At 36.0% G+C, this 22,568-nt stretch overlaps 1 protein-coding gene across 1 annotated transcript in view; it reads right to left on the bottom strand.

Moving 5' to 3' along the window:
* Nucleotides 1-22,568, bottom strand: part of LOC128026391 (semaphorin-4G) — a 36,805-nt gene that overhangs the window by 9,931 nt on the left and 4,306 nt on the right. Inside the window, exons 2-9 of the mRNA XM_052613478.1 lie at nucleotides 20,441-20,711; nucleotides 7,766-7,914; nucleotides 6,036-6,098; nucleotides 5,866-5,964; nucleotides 5,664-5,757; nucleotides 5,436-5,549; nucleotides 4,740-4,894; nucleotides 1,401-1,576 (exon numbers count right to left, since the gene is read on the bottom strand). Coding sequence (XP_052469438.1) covers nucleotides 1,401-1,576; nucleotides 4,740-4,894; nucleotides 5,436-5,549; nucleotides 5,664-5,757; nucleotides 5,866-5,964; nucleotides 6,036-6,098; nucleotides 7,766-7,914; nucleotides 20,441-20,576 — 986 coding nt within the window. The 5' untranslated portion in view covers nucleotides 20,577-20,711. The remainder of the gene's footprint in view (nucleotides 1-1,400; nucleotides 1,577-4,739; nucleotides 4,895-5,435; nucleotides 5,550-5,663; nucleotides 5,758-5,865; nucleotides 5,965-6,035; nucleotides 6,099-7,765; nucleotides 7,915-20,440; nucleotides 20,712-22,568) is intronic.

Below are 22,568 nucleotides of genomic sequence, written 5' to 3'. Positions count from 1 at the left end.
GTGTATCGTTATTTTTATCAAAATTGCAATAATGAGTTAGAAGATTACAATGCCACACATTATAGTTTTATTGACATATATTAATTAGATATTGGCATCATACAGTATATTGTGTAAATATTATTTAATTCTGTAGATGTAACCATTTTTATAAACACACAATACATTTTTATGGAGCCTCATGTGTCATTCAATTTTTTATGTAGAAGAGCAGATTTACAATTCAATTAAATAACTAATTTTACTATTAAAAAATAAAAATAAACATTAGTGGATAATGTATGATTGAAATTTCTAATTTGTGAGAAATATTCCTTTAAGAGAAAAGGTCTTTTATTGGAGATTCCATGTCTGATTCGGGATTGCCTAATACACAGGAAAACAAACACCAATGTCAAAGTAAACTTTACACCCAAACCGATGACATGGTGACACCACAGTCGTTCAACCTTACCCTGTTAGAGGTCAGTGTGCTCATTTTATTTGTCTCTCCTTGTCTTGCTCTCTCTCCTTCTGCCTCTTAATTATATTCTAACCTAGCACACATTATAGTCCTGCCTGTCCTGTCATTCATCACTCTTACTCATATATTTGTGGTTTGCACAGACCTCAGGCAGCCCACAGATTGATTGCCTGGCAGCTCATCAAAACCACCCCTCTGGTTTCAGCAGGGCGTCAAGACTGTCATGTCAAAGCGGCAGACGTAAAGCGTGTGTGACCTATGTGTTATAACCAGTTTAGCTCTGAAGAAATGTGTAAAAGGAAACAATTGAATATAAAGAAATTACCCCACTGTCATGCTGACGAAAACAGAAATGAGGCCCTCAAGCTTCAAAGTACAACATTACAGTTTTATCAATGACTAGTCAAAGCTAGGCTCATGGGCATCTTTATACGTGTGCAGAACAAATTCTCTGATCTCCTGAGAGAACGTGACCTGCTTATGAATAAAACAGGCTTTGTGCTTTTGTGCTCCAGGAGGACGTGTCAGCGATTTTCATTCTGATGATCCTGGTGGACTGTAAATGCTGCCACATCATTTGATGTAAATGGCCAGAGCAAGCCAGGGTTGACAGATTAACTTACTAATAGACAAAATCCATTTCACCAAACCCTCCAGTCCCAGCAAAGACATGACGCTCCCTGGCAGAATCCTTTAACAGCTATCGACTGAGGTGTCATTTGCATGCCACCTTGAAAGCACGGCAGCACAACACTTTCACAAACAACTGCCAGGATCTTTTAAGAAAGATGGTCTCCTTCTGAGAAGGAGAACCAGAAAGGTGACTTTCATCATGACAGTTAACTAAAGTAATTGACACCCACAATGAAATCCAAACACAATTGCAAATAGATAAATAGGCAATTATGCAAAAAGGATAGTACAAAAGAGATCTTACCATTCCAGACCAAATATGCCATAGAAAACAGAGTCCTGAGAGCCGGAGCCCTCCAGAAAAAACACACTCCGCAACACGTTGAAGTGAAACTCATAGTCAGGTAAAGAACACACCAGACGGGCCTTCAGGAAGGAGGTCCACTTCTTCTGCAGTGTGAGGAGACCCCCTCTGTCTCTCTACAAGATGAAACCACAGAAAACAGCTGGAAGAAATTCATAAGACACAACAGCAGATGCCTTTCTGAAAATTTTACTTGCATTAACACTACCGTTCAAAAGTTTGGGGTCAGTAAGATTTATTTTCTAAAAGAAATTGTAAAAAGTGCACATAAGAGACTTTTTTCAAAAACATTTTATTGTCCTAATGCAAATTTTGAATGGTAGGCTACTGTATTCATTTAGTATGTAAAGCCCCTTACAAATCAAAGTAAACAGTTAAAGTAAACATAAAACAATTAACATATTTATCATTAGGTGAACGTAGTGAAGGAAACATAAAACAATTAGGCCTATATCTATTCAACATAGGGCTGGGCGATTTCTCCGATTTTTATCAATTAATTCAGTTCAATGTTTTGCCTCAATTTCATATTTTATAAATCGAGTAATCGCGATTTTGAATAATACCAAACATTAAAATTAGACACTTTTAACAATGTGTGAATGATAATAGTAAAAAGAAAACAATGTTCCAACCTGCATGTCTCACATGTACGCGCTCAGTGAAGGACCATAAGTAGAATATCATTAGGTGGTGTTCTCACAGGAAGACTGGGGTTGAACTTATTTTAACTTGAGTGCTGCGTTTTTAGAAAGCTGTTTCATGCATGAGACGCTGCAAGAGACGCGAGCGCAACAGTAAAAAGCATTCATGTTTTCACAGAAAAAACAATGGAAAAGCAGCGCAATCTAATAAAAACCTGTAAGAGCTACTACTGTATGCATGTATGATATTTCATGTTTGCATCATGGTGACATCAGGCAGAAACTGCTGTTCATTGTTTCTACAGAACATTTGTAGTTAATAATAGTCTACTGGTGGAATACATTCAGTCATTTTGAATTTGAATTACCTTGAGTTTTGAGATTTTTTTTGTATATTTTTTCTTGCATTATTTATGTATTGTTTTTTTTAAGACAAGTTTGTGCAAGATGTAGTTGTAGTTCATGTGTCTTTCCTGCATGATGTTTAACAAGTGATTGGTTTATCATGTTGACATCTTCGTGTGTGGTGCACTTGGAATATATATATTTTTTTAACTAGAGGGTTAATAAAGAAAAAGTTACTTGAATCATGTTGTATTTATATTTTCAAGTTGTCTAGTTAAAAATCATAAAAATTGAGAAATCGACAATTTTCGCCATATTGCCCAGCCCTAATGAAACACTATTAGAAAAATCAAGAATGTTACAAAACAGTAGTAGAAGAAAGTTATAACTTCTTTGAATATGGAAAACTGATTCTTGGCAGGCTGGTGGCATCTAACATTATCATCAGTGTGACTGTGGGAAAGGCAAACGCACTGAATTGGATGGGTTTTTTGTATGTAAAGGAATCCCCCATTATGTCAGGGGGATAAAGTCCATTTTCCATGCTGCCTCTCAAGAGGAGAATAAATCTTAATGGAAGAATGACTTTGACGAGACCCCAAACCTTCTTACAGCAATTCTTGGTTTTCCCAGTACTTAGTTTTTAATTTCCAGTGTGGGAAAAAAGGAAACTAGCTTTTGAATGTTGATTTATGATGCCATCATCTCAGCCGGTGATGTTCAGAAGCAGATGTATGGTGATATCAAACCAAAGCTTAATGCATTGTCACTGATACATTAATCCACTGCAGATCTTTTTGGATATTTAAAAAAACTGCAAGTGATTTTTAGCCTACATCAATATAAAGTAACATAATGCTTTTATTAAGACTTCATACAGACTGTTGCTGACAGCAGCAAAGTTACTATGCTTAATATGGCTTTCCCTCAGCTCAGTGTCAGTTAATGGCATTAACACTAACAATCCCTCTAGCATGTGGATAATGAACAATAATCTACTCATTAAGGTGACCCTGCTGTGTAAACTGACACATTTTACCCTCAGTCCATATAGCCTGCTTCACACTCTTCACCAGCGCTGGCCTAAATACACTGGAATATAATGAAATTCAGTCTGTTATCTAACCTACTAATATGTACACTATGGTCCAAAAATTTGGGTCAGTTTGGGTCAGATTTCTTTTTCTTTTTTTTCTTTCTTTCATGCATTTATTTTAATCAATATTATTTTATCCAGTAAGGATGCATTTGGTTTGTTACAAGTGCCAGTAAATGCATTTATATCATTACAAAAGATTTCTATTTCAAATAAATGCTGTTCTTCTGCTTGCTTGATTCTTTCTATTTATCAAAGGATTCTGAAAAAAGAATCATGTTTTAAAATATGTACTAGACTATATTTTAGTAAAAAAGCCATTAAGCCATTTTAAATGATAATACCTAATTTCACAATAATATCAGCTTAATCAAAATACACTTATGATTTACATCTCGCATGCTTGTAGCTAGTGTAATATTAGGCACATACTTTGAAAACAATCCCTATTAAACCACTTATCAACCACACAAAGTCCTTTGCAGTGAATATCCAACATCCCGACCTCTAAGACCTCAAAAAAGTGCTCTGTGCCTTTGACAAACTATTAAACTTACGAGTTGAATTCACTTGCACGCACTGATCATTGAGCAACACACTGAACACGCACAAAAACATCAGATGGTAAATAAACACTGTGGAGAAGCAGTCTGGAAAAGGCAGACATATTCAATTGGCACTTGTATCTGAGTGTGTAGAGCTAAACGGATGGGTTGAGAAGCGAGACAGAGAGGCGAGTCTCATGGGAAGGGAGCCGTTCAAGAGAGAGATGCTTGGCAACAACGTTGCTATAAAACCCTGTTAGGAAACCTGTAGAAAACCACACTTCAAATAAAGGAGTGTTTTGAGGGCAAAGCCCTTACAATGCTAAGAATGAAACTTTCTTTGGAGGTTAAAAAACACCTTGGTGAGGATTTTTTTTAAGTACGTGTGCTATTTTCCAGGGCAGGGCAATGGCTGTCTCTGAACAACTCAAATGCAAAGGCAATGTTCACATTTTGTGGAGTTAATCAAATCTTTGTTGTTGATTGCTTCCATTGCTTCCGGATTAAATTCTTAACTATTTTTGTTCCACTTTACAATGCAAAGCATGTGTTACCACAGTCTGGATTTATTACCACTAATTTTCACACTTTAATGAAACAGGCTTAAGATGTTTATGAGAAAGAACAGGTACAGTGATTAGCCTCGTACCTTGCACACACGAGCGACCCGTGCGACTCTGCTGTGACTGAAGTATGGACTGAGCTCCTGACTCTTCTCGGTGAAGAAGAAGTAAATCTTATCGTCATCTCCCACTGAGCTACTGACGCTCTCCCTCACCAGCGCGGAGCCCACAAAATCAGCCTCTGTACAGGACAAGACAGAAGACCGCTGTTAGTACGTCACGTCCTAATACTGAGTAAAATAAAAAAAAATATATTGAAATAATAAATGTTTAATTAAAAATAAATATCCATTTTATAATACTAACTGTCACTACACTTTGAGGATGGTAAGACTTTGAAATGTTTTTGAAAGAAGTCTCCTATGCTCACCAAGGCAGCATTTATTTAATCAAAAATACAGTAAAACAATTTAAAATGAATCTTTTCTATTTGAATGTTTTACAGTGTCATCATTATGATGGCGAAGATGAATTTTCAGCATCATTACACCAGTCTTCAGTGTCACATGATTTTTCAGAGATCATTTAAATATTTTTGATTTTTCTTTGTTTTAAAATGTTTAAATCCTACAACTTAACACCAAGTTTAACTGGTGGTCTCAGACTTGAGGACGCCACTGTAATGTGAAATGGCCAAATAATATTAACCTACTATGAATTGAGAGATCCAAACGTACGGTAAAGTTGATGGTACGGGCTGAAATATTTTACTAATAACTGACCTTGTAGCCATTGAGTGGGAGCCTCTTCTGTTCTCAGTGTGGGATTCGGAGAGTTACGTCGAATATCAGGAAAGCTCCGGAACTCATACTGAGATGCTGTGTACATCTGCTGATCTAAAGGAAACAGAGCGTCAAAATATAGTTCAAGATTTTAATATTGTTAATGTCATATGATAAAACAATCTAAGGGCGAAATGTATATTGCTAATTGACTTATTGATGCCATACCAATCAACAGGCCAGTGTAGCCTTTGGTGGGGTCATATGGACATTTCTCTCGACCCTCCTCGAAGGCTGACGAGAACTTAAAATTTCTCTCATTCTGGAAAACACATCAAATTATTTAGACAGTCCTACATATGAATGTTCTCCTAAAGTAAGATCTCTCTGCGTTAAGAGGGATAAATAGGTAGCCATCCCAGTTACTTACAATGTATGCACACAGTGGGCTGAAAGCATGTGTGCCACAAGTAAACAAGTGAGTGCTGTTGAACCTCTGCAGGAATCGTATGTGGTTGTAGCACTCTGTCTGTAAGGGGGAAGACGTGTACATCAGTATGTGAACTAGAGATAACACAATAGATAGAGATCAGGACTAACCTTGTTATCTTTCCCTTTGTTCAAGCATTGTTGCTTCTGATCATCTGATGCCTCCCAGTCAATCTGTCACAAGATTAACAAGAATTTCTGTCAAGACTTGTAAAAATGCTTTCCTGGCACTGCAACTCTCTGCTCCAGTTTGCAGCGCCAAATCATACCAGCTGTTGTATGTAAACGATTCTTACATTAACTAACTATTCACACTAGTTGAAACAAAATAGTGAAACAAACTCTGAATTCTTAGGAGGAAATATACTACAAATTATATAAAAAAGAGTCTATAGTGATCTTTCAAAAGAAAGGGTAAAACTAAATACAATATATTTGTGTATTTTCTTAATTTTGTATAAGCCTAAATTTTAGGATACTGCAGCACATACAGTAATGTGACTTTAGCTCTCCCTTGCAGTGTTAAAGCACCAATCTACAGGTGCATCTCAATAAATTAGAGTGTCATGGAAAAGATTCTCTATGAGGTTCAGGTCTGGTGAGTTTGCTGGCCAGTCAAGCATACCAACACATCATTTATAACCAACTTTTGGTGCTTTTGGCAGTGTGGGCAGGTGCCAAATCCTGCTGGAAAATAAAGTCAGCATCTTCAAAAAGTTGGTCAGCAGAAGGAAGCATGAATTGCTACAAAACTTCTTGGTAAACGGGTGAAGTGACTTTGGTTTTCAAAAAATGGTGGAAACTTAACTTGGACTTCAAAACTGGACTTCAAGCAACTTGGGCTATGAGCTTCTACACCCTGCCTCCAGACTCTAGGACCTTGGTTACAAATGAAATACAAAACTTGCTCTAATCTGAAAAGAGGAATTTGGACCAATGGCAACAGTCCAGTTCTTCTTCTACTTAGCCCAGGTAAGATGCCTCTGATGTTGTCTGTGGTTCAGGAGTGGCTTAACAAGAGGATAAGATGCACCGTGACACGTCTGTATGCCTTGAACCAATTCTCAGTCCATTACTTGTGAAGTTCACTCAAATTGTTGAATCAATTTTGCTTGACAATTCTCATAAAGCTGTGGTTCTCTCGATTGGTTGTGCATCTTTTTGTCACTCAACTTTCTGTTCACATGCTTGGATACAGCACTCTGTGAACAGCCAGCTTCTTTGGCAATGAAAGTTTGTGGTTTACCCTCCCTGTGAAGGGTTTCAATGATTGTCTTCTGGACAACTGTCAGATCAGCAGTCTTCCCCATGATTGTGTAGCCTAGTAAACCAAACTGAGAGACCATTTTGAAGGCTCACGAAACCTTTGCAGGTGTTTTGAGTTGATTAGCTGATTAGCATGTAACCATATTCTAATTTGTTAAGATCTTGAATTGGTGAGTTTTTGTTAAATGTGAGCCAAAATCATCACAACTAATAGAACCAAAGACCTAAACCACTTCAGTCTGTGTGCACTGAATTTATTTAATACACAAGTTTCACAATTTGAGTTGAATTACTGAAATAAATGAACTTTTCAACAACATTCTAATTTTTTTAGATGCACCTGTATGTGCAAACACACTTCTGGATTAGATGAATAGTAAGTTCAAAAGTACAACATTTATTTCAAACAGAAATATTTTACATACTATCACATTTAATCAAAAAGAGTCCATTAGATGGCCTCTTAAATTGTACATCATTATATTTTTCAAAAATGCATAAACCAAACATAAATGACACCTAACAGTGAAATTATTCAGATAACAGTGGAATGGAGTCAGTTTTTCAGTACATACGGTCTGCGGAGAGCTGCTGGAGATGTCACTAGCCTGCAGGGCATATAAAGCCCCTCTCGCTCCCACGTACAGCACGCCTGCCTCCTCCTCCAGCAGCAATAAACTGTAGTTCAGTGTCGAGCCTCTGAAGCGCCTGAGGCCCAACAGCCCTGAAACACACAGGACAGACCAGTTAAAGAAATATTTTATCCATAAAAGGATCCATAAACACAAGGTCTGTGGGTTGTGTGCTTGGTGTTGTGAAGATGTGAGATGCTGTCTCCTGTGTCTCTGAGTACATGTTTGATTTATAGACATTCAACTTCAGCTTCCCTTTTCCAAATCTTAAATTAATCTTGAGAAGTGGATGCTGTGGATTAAACTATGTGTCCCTCTCATTCACAAACATCAATAACATTACTAAACACACCTGCATTTTCTCCAAGTTAATGTAAGTGATTGCCTTGATTCTTAAGTATACTTTTCGACTTGTTTTTATGTTTCAGTAGCCTTACGTGGTATACTAGATCTCTTTTTTTTTGTAAAAAATAATTAATTACTTTATATAAATGCATCCAGATGTTATTTGTGACCCTGGACCACAAAACAGTCTTAAGTTGCTGGGGTATATTTTTAGCAATAGCCAAAAAAACAAAAAAAACATTGCAAGGGTCAAATTAATCGATTTTTCTTTTATGCCAAAAAAAATTAGGATATTAAGTAAAGATCATGTTCCAGGATGATATTTTGTAAATTTTCTACCGTAAATATATCAAAACGTATTTTTTTATTAGTAATATGCATTGCTAAGAACTTCTTTAGACAACTTCAAAGGCAATTTTCTCAGTATTTTGATTTTTTTGTAACCTCAGATCCCAGATTTTACAGATGTCGGCCAAATATTGTCCGATCCTAATAAACCATACATCAATGTAAAGCTTATTTATTCAACTTTCAGATTATGTATACATCTCAATTTCGAGATGGTCCAGGGTCACATTTATTAATTCTTGAGGTAATTGACTCTCTTCTCTTGGGGTAATTGATCTCTCTTCATGTTTGACTGCAGCCAAACTAGTGGGGAAGCTTGTCATGCCTAGCAACAGTAACCAAGGAGACAGGGCTTATTAAAGGTTCAATCTGCCTGTTGTTTTTATGTTTCCAGGTTCGTGTCTAGGGTGTCCTGCAGAGGAGGTAAGACAATATACCTCATGCTGCCATTACTCCCTGCATGACCTTAATGAATCATGTGTGGCCTCTTATTATGTAGAATTTCAGAGCAGACCTTTTCTCTACCAAAGTAACAAAGGGTTGCTTTGTTAACATTTGTTGATATTATAACGTGTTGTTTTAGTATTATTTGTTTTATGTTTGTTGGATTGTATTTGTAACACAATCTCATTGCACATCACTCGATCTTTGCATTGCACAACATCAGAAAGATCAGGCCCTTTCTAACAGAGCATGCTGCACAACTTCTTGTCCAGGCCCTTGTCATTTCTAGGCTGGACTGCTGCATTTCTCTTCTGACTGGACTTCCATCAAGCACAATCAAACCTCTTCAGATGATTCAGAATGCAGCAGCATGACTGGTCTTCAATGAGCCCAAAAGAGCCCATGTTACACCTCTCTTTATCTCCTTGCACTGGCTACCAGTTGCGGCTCACATCAAGTTCAAGACATTGATGATTGCATATAGAGCAGCCACAGGCTCAGTACCCGCCTACTTCCACTCACTATTACGAATCTACAAAGCACCTCAACTTGTCACTGGGGTTCCTCAGGGATCAGTTATTGGACCCCTCCTCTTCTCCATATACACAACATCACTGGGTCCCAACATGCAAGAACCTGCCTACTTCCACTCACTACTACGAATCTACATCCCCTCCAGAAGTCTGAGATCCGCTGGTGTGCGACGCATAATGGTACCATCACAGAGAGGCTAAAAATCACTTTCCAGAACTTTCTCGTTCACCATTCCTGGCTGGTGGAATGATCTTCCCACCCCTATCCGGAATGCTGAATCCCTGAAAAATGTCAAGCGACAGCTGAAAACTCATCTCTTTCGAAACTACTTACATATATATATATATATATATATATATATATATATATATATATATATATATATATATGTATATATATATATATATATATATATATATATATATATATATATATATATATATATGTATATATATATATATATATATATATATATATATATATATGTATATATATATATATATGTATATATATATATATATATATATATATATATATATTTATTTATTCCTTCTTTTCCTAGCTTGTACTTATTTGAACAATTTCTAAAACTTGGTATTACAAGCACTTTCTGTGTCTGTTTGCCTCTGTCTGTGCTTTATGTATCCCCCAATTGTAAGTCGCTTTGGATAAAAGCATCTGCAAAATGACTAAATGTACATGTAAATGTAATTTATAACTATTTTTCAGTTTGGTGAATTGGTGGCTAATTTGTATGGATTCATATGATATCATTCGTACAATCTGCTTATGTCTCAGTTATGTTAGGGCTTTCATGCTTTTTTTTTTTTCCAAGAAAAAAACAATCTTTCATGCTTGCTTTTTTCTTAAAATCATGTTTTATAAAATAGTTAAATTTTCCTGTGAGATCAGGTTGTGTTATAGGTTTCAAATTCCCAGTTAAAATGTTTAATGATGACTATTTTGTTCTGCCAAGCAAAAATTTGTTGTACACAAATTTGTACAATTTATGTTGTTTTTTTATTTTATTTTTTTTATTAAACTAATTAATACTTTTATTCATCAAGGATGCATTAAACTGTATCACAGTTTTCTAAAAAAAAAAAAAAAAAAAATTAACAAACATTTGCAGCAAAACTGTTTTCAATACTTATAAATAATAAGAAATATTTATTGAGCAGAAAATCAGCACATAGAATAATTTCTTGAGGATCATGTGACACTGAAGACTTAAGTAATGACTGCTGATAATTCAGCATTTACACCACAGGAATAAATTATTACATTGTAACAATATTTTAAATTTCAAAAGTATTTAACAATATTACTGTTTTACTGTGTTTTTGATCAAATAAAAACCTAAAAATAAAAAAAATATATATTTCCATCCCAAAACTTTTGAGTGGTAGTAAGTCTGAGTTTGACATAGGCTGTCTGCTTGCAAACAGTAACTAAATTGGAAAATAAATAATAAAAAAAATATAAAAGTTTACCTGGCTTTTTATAGATTTAATATATATGTATGTCTGAACATATAATTTTCTCTTAGTAGTAAAAGACAGTCATCACTCATTCCATAATAAGTCTAGGAGGTACAACGCCCTTTTAACACAAAGGTGAGCTGATTCACAAACAAACATTCCTGGTTCCTTGTTTGTACAATAATCTGTTGTGTATCGCACTACTGTGATGATGTGCACACGACACGTGCTGTATGGTATGCATACTTCAAAAATAACACCACATTCTGAAAAACATCAACAAACACAGCCCACAGGTCACACGTCTCACTCGTGTAGGCAGCATTGTGGAAACAGGACCGGTTATGAGGCACAGCCAGATTTGGCTGAGGACCCAGAGCACTAAAATGACAGCAGAGCTGACAAACATAGCTACAGAGAGATAGAGGGGAGTGAGCTAAAGGGACAGCGTACCAGAGACAGAGATGAACAGAAAAAGAAGATAATTAAGGTGCCCTGTGACTCCCTGCTGACACAGCGCTGCAGTGTTTCAGAAACGTCTGCATTTCCTTAATAATGCTTCCTGCTCACAAACACACACACATGCTCAATAATCTCTTTCTAACGCTCAAGCAGTCCTATTCATTTTCTCATACGTTTTTGTGTCTAAGTGTGTGTTTATTGGGTTAGCAATGATAACCTACTCTGAGATCTTACATCTCTTAAAAACTAACAAATTATATTACTAATGATCAAATCAATCATCTTCATTAAATACATCCAATTCTTACACTTAACTCACTCATCAACTAACTATGAATGGTTGTCACTGGAGAAACATATTTTTTTGCCAACAGGGGATCACTGGACGATGATAAAGGCATGTATAAAGCAAGGATGGTCCCCAAAATAAAAATGTTTTCATCATTTACTCAGCTTCAGGTGGTTCCAAACCTGTATGAGTTTCTTTCTTCTGTTGAACACAAAAGAAGGTATTCTGAGGAATGATGGTAAACAAACAGTGATGGTAACCACTGCCTTCATAGTAGTTTTTCCCCCATACTATGGAAGTTGATGGCTATCATCAACAGGAATTCAACAGAAGAAAGAAACTCGTACCACCTGAGTCTAATTAAATGATGAAAGATGATAAAAAAAAATTTGGGGGACCATCCTTGCTTTTTTACTATTTTTGCCTGAATATCCCTTTAAGGCCGTTCACAACAAGCTTGGTAACTAAAATGAAAACTATAGGTACCAAGTTAAAATAATCACTCATATTTCATAAGAATAGTGAAGTCCACAACAACTATAACAAGAACGAGACAAAGGAATGATATCACTTCAGGATTTTTTTTTTCCAGCTGATGAACAATAAAAAGCAATGACAGCCAATTAGAATCCTTCTCACTTTAAAGATCCTGAACATTGAAGCAACAGATAACAAAACCACAATGCTTAAAACAGAATGTTATTGTTCATTAGTGTGGACGCTAATATAATTATCGCTACAGTTATTCATTTTAGGTGATAACAGGTGTTTGTATTTAAGAGAGCCATTTGGCTGTTTGTTTTAAATGTTCATTAGCATTAGATAAAACAGACAGAAAACAACTAATTTATTTTGTTTGCATGGTTTGAGCCCAACTTAAAAAAACACAGCTTATTGTTATCAGATTTTGTTTCTGATTTGAAATTTACATTTCATTTCACAAACACTAGATTTCTGCCTTTCCTCAATCAAGATAAGACCTGTACTTTGATGGCAGGAAATAGCATAATTCATATTTCCACCAATCAAACTGACTTGCCTTAACCTGACAATGTTAAAAAGCTAAGATTTGACCCATGTACAAAATGACATGAAAAATCTGTTCTTTAACCGTTACTCTGAATATTATTCTATTCGTGTCTATATGGTGCTGCTTGAAAACTCTACTTTGGCCGAGAATAATCATTAAATAATAATTAGTGTGCAAGAGGTCATGAGACTGGAAGATTGCATTTATCAAACCAATTTCATGAGCCTTAAGAAAAGCCATGAGTCTAATCTGCTGGCTAAAAGTTAAACAGCAGAAGGATCCACTCTGTGCTCATTTCCAACTGCTGTCATCTTTCCTCTTAAACTTTACCCTCTGTCACCAGTGCTGAGCCAACGATGTTAACAGAACAGATTGATACACTATTAGATCACAAAGCATTTCCCACAGTCCTCTAGAAACTTTTCAGTTGTCACTCTTCCTTGGGTCAGAAGCACAGGGTCAATCTCAAACCCAATGGAGCTGGACCGAACTGGGCCGACACTTGCACACATAATTAGTCTGGCCACAAATAACATTAAACACCAGAATAAACAGTACACATACACAGTGCACACACACACCCAAATGTATTCCCATCCACATATAATCTACAGTTTCATACTGACACGTTACATTGTATTTTTCCACTAGGCTCCAGATTCAACACAAACAGCAGTTCAAAATGGTAAACGAATTACAAGCCAAGGTTATTCAAACAGAACAAAGGTTTCCATGCACACAGCACGGAGACCTCCACTATATTCCCACATTGGGGTGAGGAGAGCAGCTTTGAACTTCAAACAAATGTCAAGAGATGTGTTAAAATGGCAAAGGCTCATCATAGAGCAACGCCCATCCAAACGAACAAGACCAGTAACCTGACTGATAGTCCTCTACAGGCCTGCTATTACACAGACACAAACCACACAACTTAGGCGTGCTCGTCATTCTCAGGCACACTGAAGTGCAACAGAGACATGCTCTCATTTCCACAAACCAGAATTACTCGTTTTACTGATTGCTCAAATAGACCTCCTTCTTATTTTAAAGTAGCACAAACGGTTGTCTGTTCAACTTGATCATGGGATCTTACGAGGAATGGATGCAGGTACAATGAAACACTGGCAAACTAAACACACAGTTCAGTGAGATTATCAATGCACTCCACTTATAAAAACCAATTTCTATCTAGGTTTCTTTTTTGGATATGATATCATACTAATACTATGGTTTTGTATACAAGTACCACGTTAGTATTCTGTGTCTCAAACTTTGATATATATATTCCCATATTATTCTACAACTTAGACAAATCAACAATGTATTTTTTTAAATTGTGTAAATAAATGCCAAGCACAAAGAATGCTGTTGTTTTTATCCATTTAAACAAATCGAAAAAGCCAGATGTTTATATACATATTGTAGATTCATTTACTGTGGCAATTAAATTTAATTCCAAATAACTGTCATGCATGCCCTTCCCTATTAACCATACAATTATACCAAACATAAATAAATTCAATATAGGAAGACCAAATACATAAAACACAGCTAAACATCACAGAGCGTGTTTGAAGTGGTTGAACTGATGACATTACAATTATACTCCCTTCTATTTACAATGGTTTACAAATGTTGTAATCATTCACTACCATAGTATGACTCTCTGACATCACTACAATGCAACCACCATAGCATTGATTTTCTAGGAATGTCTAAGAATTTAATTATTCTGGGAATAAAAATGCTGTAAATTCTTTCATTAAAAAAAAAAGGAATTTAGTAATGAAACCTCTGGCACGTCCTGATTTTTCTGAGTTAAGATGTGTTCCTAGGTCAACATATTTTTTTGACCCAGGAACTATACTTTTTGATCCAAAAATGTAGTCTTGATCATATCCCTACACCTAAACCTAACCTGAACCAAGAGTAATTCCTAAAATCAGAGAAAATGATAGATGAAAGACACTGATGTACGAGCATCAAAAACTGATTTTAAGCCTAAACCTCACAAAAACTATGGTTCTTCTAATCTGATTGGTTCTTCAAATCTGATTGGTTAATCACAATTTTGTTCCAGGGTCAACAAAGATGTCACACTTAGTAAAATCATGTCACACTTAGTAAAATCGGGTTCTGGCACTAAAAATACCTCAGAACAAAGGCAGCTGATACACTCTGCTTCTTTTATCACAGATTCCTGTATTTCAATCTGGTTTAAGATCCATTGTGGAATAACAATGAAGCAATAGAGAACAATACCTGCATTTCCTGTTCTCTGAATAAAGTATAGTCTAATCCATTGAGGCAGGTAAGGTGAGGCAGCAGCCCACCAAAATGACTCAGCGCTACAGGAAAAGACAACTGCAGATTGTATTTGTCCTCAGCTGCCATACATAACACTATTCACTATTATATACTACCAGCGTTGGGGAAAATTACTTTTAAAAGAAAAGCATTGCAATATTGCGTTACTTCCTAAGAAAGTAACTAATAGCTTTATTAGTTACTTTTATGGGAAGTAATGTATTACATTACTTTTTTTGCGTTACTAGCGTTTTTTTGCTAGCTTGTTTTCAATATAAAAGTGTTCTGTTTTTGGCAAAAAGCCTTTCACAACTAAAGTGAAATTAATAATTCTCGGGCTAAAGAAAATGTATATTCAAAAGGTTCAAACAAAACATTCAGCTGTGCTGCCATTCTGGATTGCATGAAGAATAGGACACAAGAGAAGAAAGTTCAAAAACAAAACAAAAAACATGTCATGTTTATTTAAAGTCATTTTTACGTAATTGTTGTATTGGATAATTGAAGGTAAGCAGATACTTGGGAAATTCCACCCCAAAATAAAAAATTGTCATGAATCACTTATGTCGTTCCAAACCCATAAAAGCTTTGTTCATCTTCAGAACACAATTACGGATATTTTGGATGAAAACCGAGAGGCTTGTGACTGTCCCATAGACTGCCAAGTAAATAAAAGGTTCAGAAAAGTATGAAAAGCATCATCAGAATAGTCCATCTGCCATCAGTGGTTCACCCATAAAATAATACTTTTTGTATGTGAATAAAACAAAAATAATGCCTTTATACAACAATTTGTCTCCTCTGTGTCTCTCCGCATCACCGTAGCGTCATTTTGGAGAATATGATCTGAACGCAGGCAGCTTACGCTCTTCTGTGTCAGCCGCGACACAACGATGTGCTGTTTTCTTTCTAATCAAAGCGTAAATACACGTAGAAAACGTATCCTTGTGTCGCAGCTGACACTTGACACATTCACTTGGCAGTGAATGGGACAGTCACAAAATATCCAAAATATCTGAAATTGTGTTCTGAAGACGAAGAAAGCTTTTATGGGTTTGGAATGACAGGGGTAAGTGATTAATGACAACATTTTTTTTTTTTGGAGTGGAGTATTCCTTTAAATACATAATTGACCTTTGTGTTAGCATTTGATTATTGCAGTTTTGCGTCATATTTTTGCATGAGTTTGCATTTCACCATTTTTATTATTTTTGAGGGATACTGAATCTATTTTTGTGCAAGTGATATTAGTTCATGCATGTCAATGTTTAGTCTAGAACTACAGTAACATCATGTTCACACAGCACACACGGACAGGAGCACTGTCAGTCAATACATGGGAAAACAATGTAACTTATTTGAAAAAGTAACAGATGATTTCTTGAAAATTAAAAAGTAATGCGTAACTTTTCTAGTTACTTGAAAAAAGTAATCGGATTACGTAACTTGAGTTACTTGTAATGCATTACCGCCAACGATATACACTATAGTGCTCAAAAGCTTGGATTTTTCTTTTAGTAATGAATACTATTATTCAGCAAGAAGGCATCAAATCGATCAAACACTGAAGACTGGAGTAATGATGTTGAAAATTTTGATTTGCCAAAAGAATACATTTTAAATTATATTAAAATAGAAACATATATTAGAGTAGAAAACTGTCATTTGAAATGTTAATAAAATTCTAAAATATTTAAACAAATACAGCCCTATGCAATAAGCAAATAGGTTTAATAGGGAGTTCACCCTAATGATTCTTCTTTTCCAAACAGATGTTGTAATATGGATGAAGAGATTAGATCCCATTCAAGTCCATGAAGCATAAAATTCTCTAGGATGTCATTTCATGCTGTAACATTTGAATCCGTCTGCACTGGAATTGAGGGCCTAGCCGAACCAGTCAATTAAAAGGGGATGTCTATAATGTGAGCCATGTAGTGAATATGCAATTGAGCACTGAGAGCAGAATGACTACCATTAGACCTTTACAAACTGACATTAAAGTAGTACATTTACTCAAGACACTCCAGTCCAGTCTGCACACACACACACACACACACACACACACATACCCTCTGTCTGCTCAACTGCACTGCTAATTAACTAATCAATATGACATTCACAACATGATTTGGATTGTCATCCCAGAGGCCTTGTGTATGTGTGAGAGGGAGACTGTGTATTTGCTAAATAAACAAGTGAAGGTCTCCCGAGAACCAGCGAGTCATGTTAAAACCAGCCGCTTCACGCAGTTTCACAGCAGTGGGAGCTTTGATATTTGACAGAAGCATAGTCAGTGTGCTCAGGGTGTTTTGAGGAGTACAATACATAAAGTGCAAATATAATTTACACTGTCCTCCCTCAGGTAGCCCGTCACTATCTCGACTCTGTCTCATGAGGGTTACTAGGCTGTAAAGTACAGCGCTCTCTGAACTCATTAATAAGTAAGCAGCCACAGAAAGAGGTGTTCACGGGTTTTGAGGATACTGACTCACTCTGTAGTTAAAGCTTTGGGGTTCCTGAGACATACAGTCCACATTAAATGGGTGTTCATGGGTGATTATGTTCAAGTCAAAGACACCATTATTAATGCCATATTGGCATTAAAGGCTATAATCATCGCAAACTCATAAGTAATAAAATGTAAAATAATCACAACAACAATAATACTTCACTGAATTGTCCATCAGTGTAACATTATTATCTTCCCATTAAAAAATAAACAAACAATTACAATGAAAATGACTAATAAAAAATAACTTATAAATATACAATTTTTCTAATTGATATTTGATAATTATTCAAATATTTTTTTCATTAGAAACTTTTTAAAAAGTCCATAAATTAAATTTCTTGAATAAAAAACTACTGAATAAAAATCTTATGCAATATGTGGCACATATGTAAGAGAGTACTCTTAGTTTATAAGGCCGGTTAAAATTTTACATAAGAATTATTGATTAAAACAACAGAAGTACTAGAAAATACAGGAATACAGATCATTTTGACCCTCTTTAGCTTGTTTTGGGGGTAGATATACAAACATCTTAGTACTTGGAGTGATACAAACAAAGAAACAGTTGGACCTCTGTTATCAATAGAATAGGACACTGTTGGAAAAGGCTCTCAGCCAATCGTAAATATATGACACACTCTCATCTCTTGCTTGTTGCTGAACTGGGGTTTGATAATAACATCTTATTTTCCGCTCATGCCTGCACAGGGATGCTAAATGAAATGATTAGTGTAGAGATGAGCTCACTGGTTTTGTAAGTGCAGTAGATGATGCTAAGTAACTCAATGAAAAGATCTGTCAGACTAATGTGTGCAGGGATGGATTATGGTCCAGCAAGGCCTCTGGCTTAGCCACTTGGGGTTCTCTCAGCAGCTCTATGCGATACATTTTACTTTCTGCTGTTTCTTGGTTTGTGCACTACACAGCTAATGAGTCAGATGTTTATATTTATCATAACATTTATTTTAATAAAAATATAATAATCGTTATACAAAATTTGTACATACTAAAGTTAATTTTATTTCAAGCTATTTGCAAAGGCAGCATTACTGTACTAGAAGAGTTTTATCGATTTCAAGTTTTCCTTTCTCTGTGGAGTGTTTTAAGCTTTTGGTGCATAAAGAAGATCTGTAAAGTTGCAAAGACTAAAGTCTCAAACCCAAAGAGATCTTCTTTATCAAAGTTTGTCAAACTTTGCCATGCCCCCCTAAGACGGCTCATTCAAACACGCCCCACATGTCTATGTCACTATGTGGGAATATTTGTGTAATGTCGCCCCAAATGTTCAAACAAAGAAAGAAGGAGTGACTTCAGAAACCACAGTTAGTGTGTCAGGGAGATGCTGAGTGTATCTAGGAGAAAGCAAAAGCACTGTATTTGGCCTTCCGAAAGTAGATGCATTTAGGAATCTTTAAGATTACTTACAACAGAACAACAATGCATTTTATGGATGACCGTTTGCTCATTGGCCTAGACAATCATTGTCCTAGCAGCAATGGTAGGACTGGTCTTGGAGAGTGAACCTGCCTCTCTCTTTGTTGTTAAACTCAACACAGGCCCCAAGTCTCTCAGCGGTTGTGTAACTAAATACTGAAGATAAAGGAAACCTTGGGTTGGCTTATTGTGCTTTCTGTCCTGCATTTCTGCTTCACAGATGTGAGAGGAAGGAGTTTTATTGTTCAACAGCGAAGAGATAAACTAAATTCAAGCTGGCAAGCAGCGAGTCATCTAAACGGGTGTGATAGAGCCCTGCTTACATCTGCATGATTAAGTACAGAGTTATAAACAGTTGGTGACCCCACTCCCCCTCACATGAGCACACAGCAGCTTCTCTGCATCTGCCTGAGCAGCCCTTTAATTTACTTCAGTATTAACCCTTGCGATGCTTACAGAAATGTACTGTGGTAGTACCATGTTACTGTGATGTTCATGCACAAATAAATTGTTATACTTTGATATACCATGGCACTTAATGATTATCATATTTAAATACCATGATATAAAGCACAACAGTCTAAGAGTGCACTTTTTCAGCACTCTTAGTTCTGGAAGCATTTTTCCCAATTATTTGCTCCAAAGGGATTTCAAACAATTCTACACTAAGGCGTTCATTAACACTTGATCCAAACCAACTCTAGCTCTAACAAAAATTTATGAAAATCAAAAGATTTTTTTTTTTTATATATATAATAATAAATAATAATTGAAAAATAACAGTACATCTCATATTCTGGTCAAAAGTTGGTAAGACTTTTTTTAAAGTCTCATGGTCAACAAGGCTGCATTTATTTGATCAAAAATACATTTTAAAAGAACTGTTTTCAATTTTTATACGCTATAAAATGTTATTTATGATTTATGATGTGATGCAAAGCTGAATTTTCAGCATCATTACTCTTCAATGTCACATGATCCTTCAGAAATCATTAAAATATGTGGATTTGCTGCTCAAGAAACATTTATTTATCATTATTATTACTGAAAACAATTGTGCTGCTTCATATATTTTTATATTTTTTTGTGTTAAAATATAGGCTTCTTTGAAGAATAGAAAGTTCAAAAGAACAGTGCTTTATGTAAACAGAAATCTTTTGCAACTGCCACTTTTAAACAATTTAAAGCAACCCAAAAGAAAAAAAACTTACACCAAATATGTACAAATATATTTAATAAATATAGTTCATTTAGTTTGAGAAGGTAGGGAGACTTGATCGAGATATTAGCAATGCTTTGTGGGTGTGGATGGTCACAGAGCTCTTTTCGCCATCATTTGTTTCCATAGTAACAGTGACTCGTCTGATTGATGGATATTTCTCTTCAGGATTATATGAATGAAAGAAAAACAAAAATGTGTGTTTCATACCATTGGAGAGGACTGTAGTTCTGGGGGTCACATCCAGGTCTAGCGGGGGTCTGAAGGGGTAACCCCACAGAGTGGACACAACAGCCAGCAACATGAAGAACAGCAGACATGTACTATGGGTCAACATCTTCAGCATCAACAGTCTGACCAGGAGGGGTGAGTACCAGACTGCTGCTCACCCCTCCGTTTCCTCTGGTATACACAAATGCTGCTGTTTTACTCTTCTTCCCTAAAAAAATAAAACCGCTCTCTTTACCTCAGGCGCTTCACTCTGCAAAACAAGAAAACACAAGATGGTTAGGACAGGTACAGAAATGACTAGTCAGCGCTGATGTCATAGTTAAGCTGACATGTGATCAGGTGAAGCGTGTGATCTGCAACATAATCAGATTTCTCAAATAACACAATTTATCTGTGGTCCTCTGCCCAGATCGCCCAAGGACAACCAACAATCAAGATTCTCAAGTTTGCACGGAACAAAGGAACGTGGGCATGTTAAAAGGAAAGCAGTGCACCCTGTGGCACTAAAGGGTTACACTAATAAGAATGAAGTCTTCTTTTCAAATCTAAAAAAGACTGAGTGACACATGCACAAAGCTCATGGACACTCAGTGGTGCGTCAAAGTGAAGATCAAAGGATGCAACTGCGCATCCAGTGACACCGACCTTTCAGGCCTTTAATCCTGAGCGGTGTCTGAGGTGACTGCATTGAATAATAAACTGCTGATTAATGCATGACAACTGAATAGTGTGAGTCCTAATCCAGAAGAGCCAGGACTGCACCCAAATATCACAAACTCAGCCACAGCTCATCTCTGACTTCTCTCACCTTGCATCAAAAGCAGGTTGGATTAGTCTGGAAATGCTCTAGAGTTTTTATATTCGTATTTGGAGAAACTGGGAGAAGAAAGAAATGGATATGTAATCGTGGAAATTAGTTTTGTTACAGTTCAAAGGTTTGTTTGGTTGGTTGTTTTTTGAAGAAATTATACTTTTGTTCTGCAAGTATGCATTACATTGATCAAAAGTGACAGCAAAGGCATTTATAATGTTACAAAAGATTAATACTTCAATTAAATCCTTTTCTTTAGGACATCCTATACTTCAAAGAATCTTGAAAAAAATGTATCACCACTTTCAATAAAACTATGAAGCAGCACAACTGTTTTCAACATTGATAACAAAATCTTACATTTTAGAACAGGAAGGATCATGTGACACCGAAGACTGAAGAATCAGCTGCTGAGAATTCAGCTTTGCCATCAGGGAAATACATTACATTTTAAAATATATTAAAATCAACAACAAGTAATATTTCATAATATGACTGTTTTTACTGTAATTTTGATTAAATAAATGCAGCCTTAGCAAGCATCTAAGAGAGCTCATTCATTCATTTTAAAGTCTTTCTGACCCCAAACACTTGAAAAGTAATGTATAGGCCTAAATATAATAAAGAACTACTGTCAATTGGTGCTTGACAAAGCTAAAGTTTTTTTTTTTGTTGTTGTTGTTGAGAAAATCACAGAAGGAAGTTCACAGGTTTAATCTGGGCCTGATTATAAGCAGGTGTTTTTATCACCCATGATTCATTTATTATTAAAGTATTATAAATGAAAGTATTATTAAACATGGCATCACTATGAGAGGGTGACTCACCTTATGCAGTATAAAACAGCTTTTTGAAGGACGCTGATACGACTGAAGTTTTCACATAATTTGAGCATACATGATTTTAAAGATATCTATCAAACTTTTTAATGGTAAATTAGGTCAAATATTTTGCATATTGACACTTTCTATTGTTGTGTCATTTGGCCATGGTCTTTACTTAAAAAGGAGTCACTGTGCTTGTGTGTGTGAGTTTGATGTGATTTAGCAGGACAGTGGCCTGAGCATGCAGCTGTTCATCTCCCTCCGTCCATTGCTCTAACACACTCAGTCCCTCTCTTCTGTAAACACTCCAGACTTCTCCCCCTCTCTCAGATAAACACACTCTCTCTCCCTCATTCCATTAAAAAGGCTTACGCACCAGATGAGCATCTCCTCTTCAGAGAGCACATTTCCAGTGGCTTTCTAGGCCACCGTATTCTTGTTCATTCAAAACTTTTTCATTCCTTTTCCCTCT

This window comes from Carassius gibelio, chromosome A13 (genome assembly GCF_023724105.1).
Source record: "Carassius gibelio isolate Cgi1373 ecotype wild population from Czech Republic chromosome A13, carGib1.2-hapl.c, whole genome shotgun sequence".
Classification (NCBI taxonomy): Eukaryota; Metazoa; Chordata; class Actinopteri; order Cypriniformes; family Cyprinidae; genus Carassius; species Carassius gibelio.
This window is presented reverse-complemented; position numbering and strand designations above follow the sequence as displayed.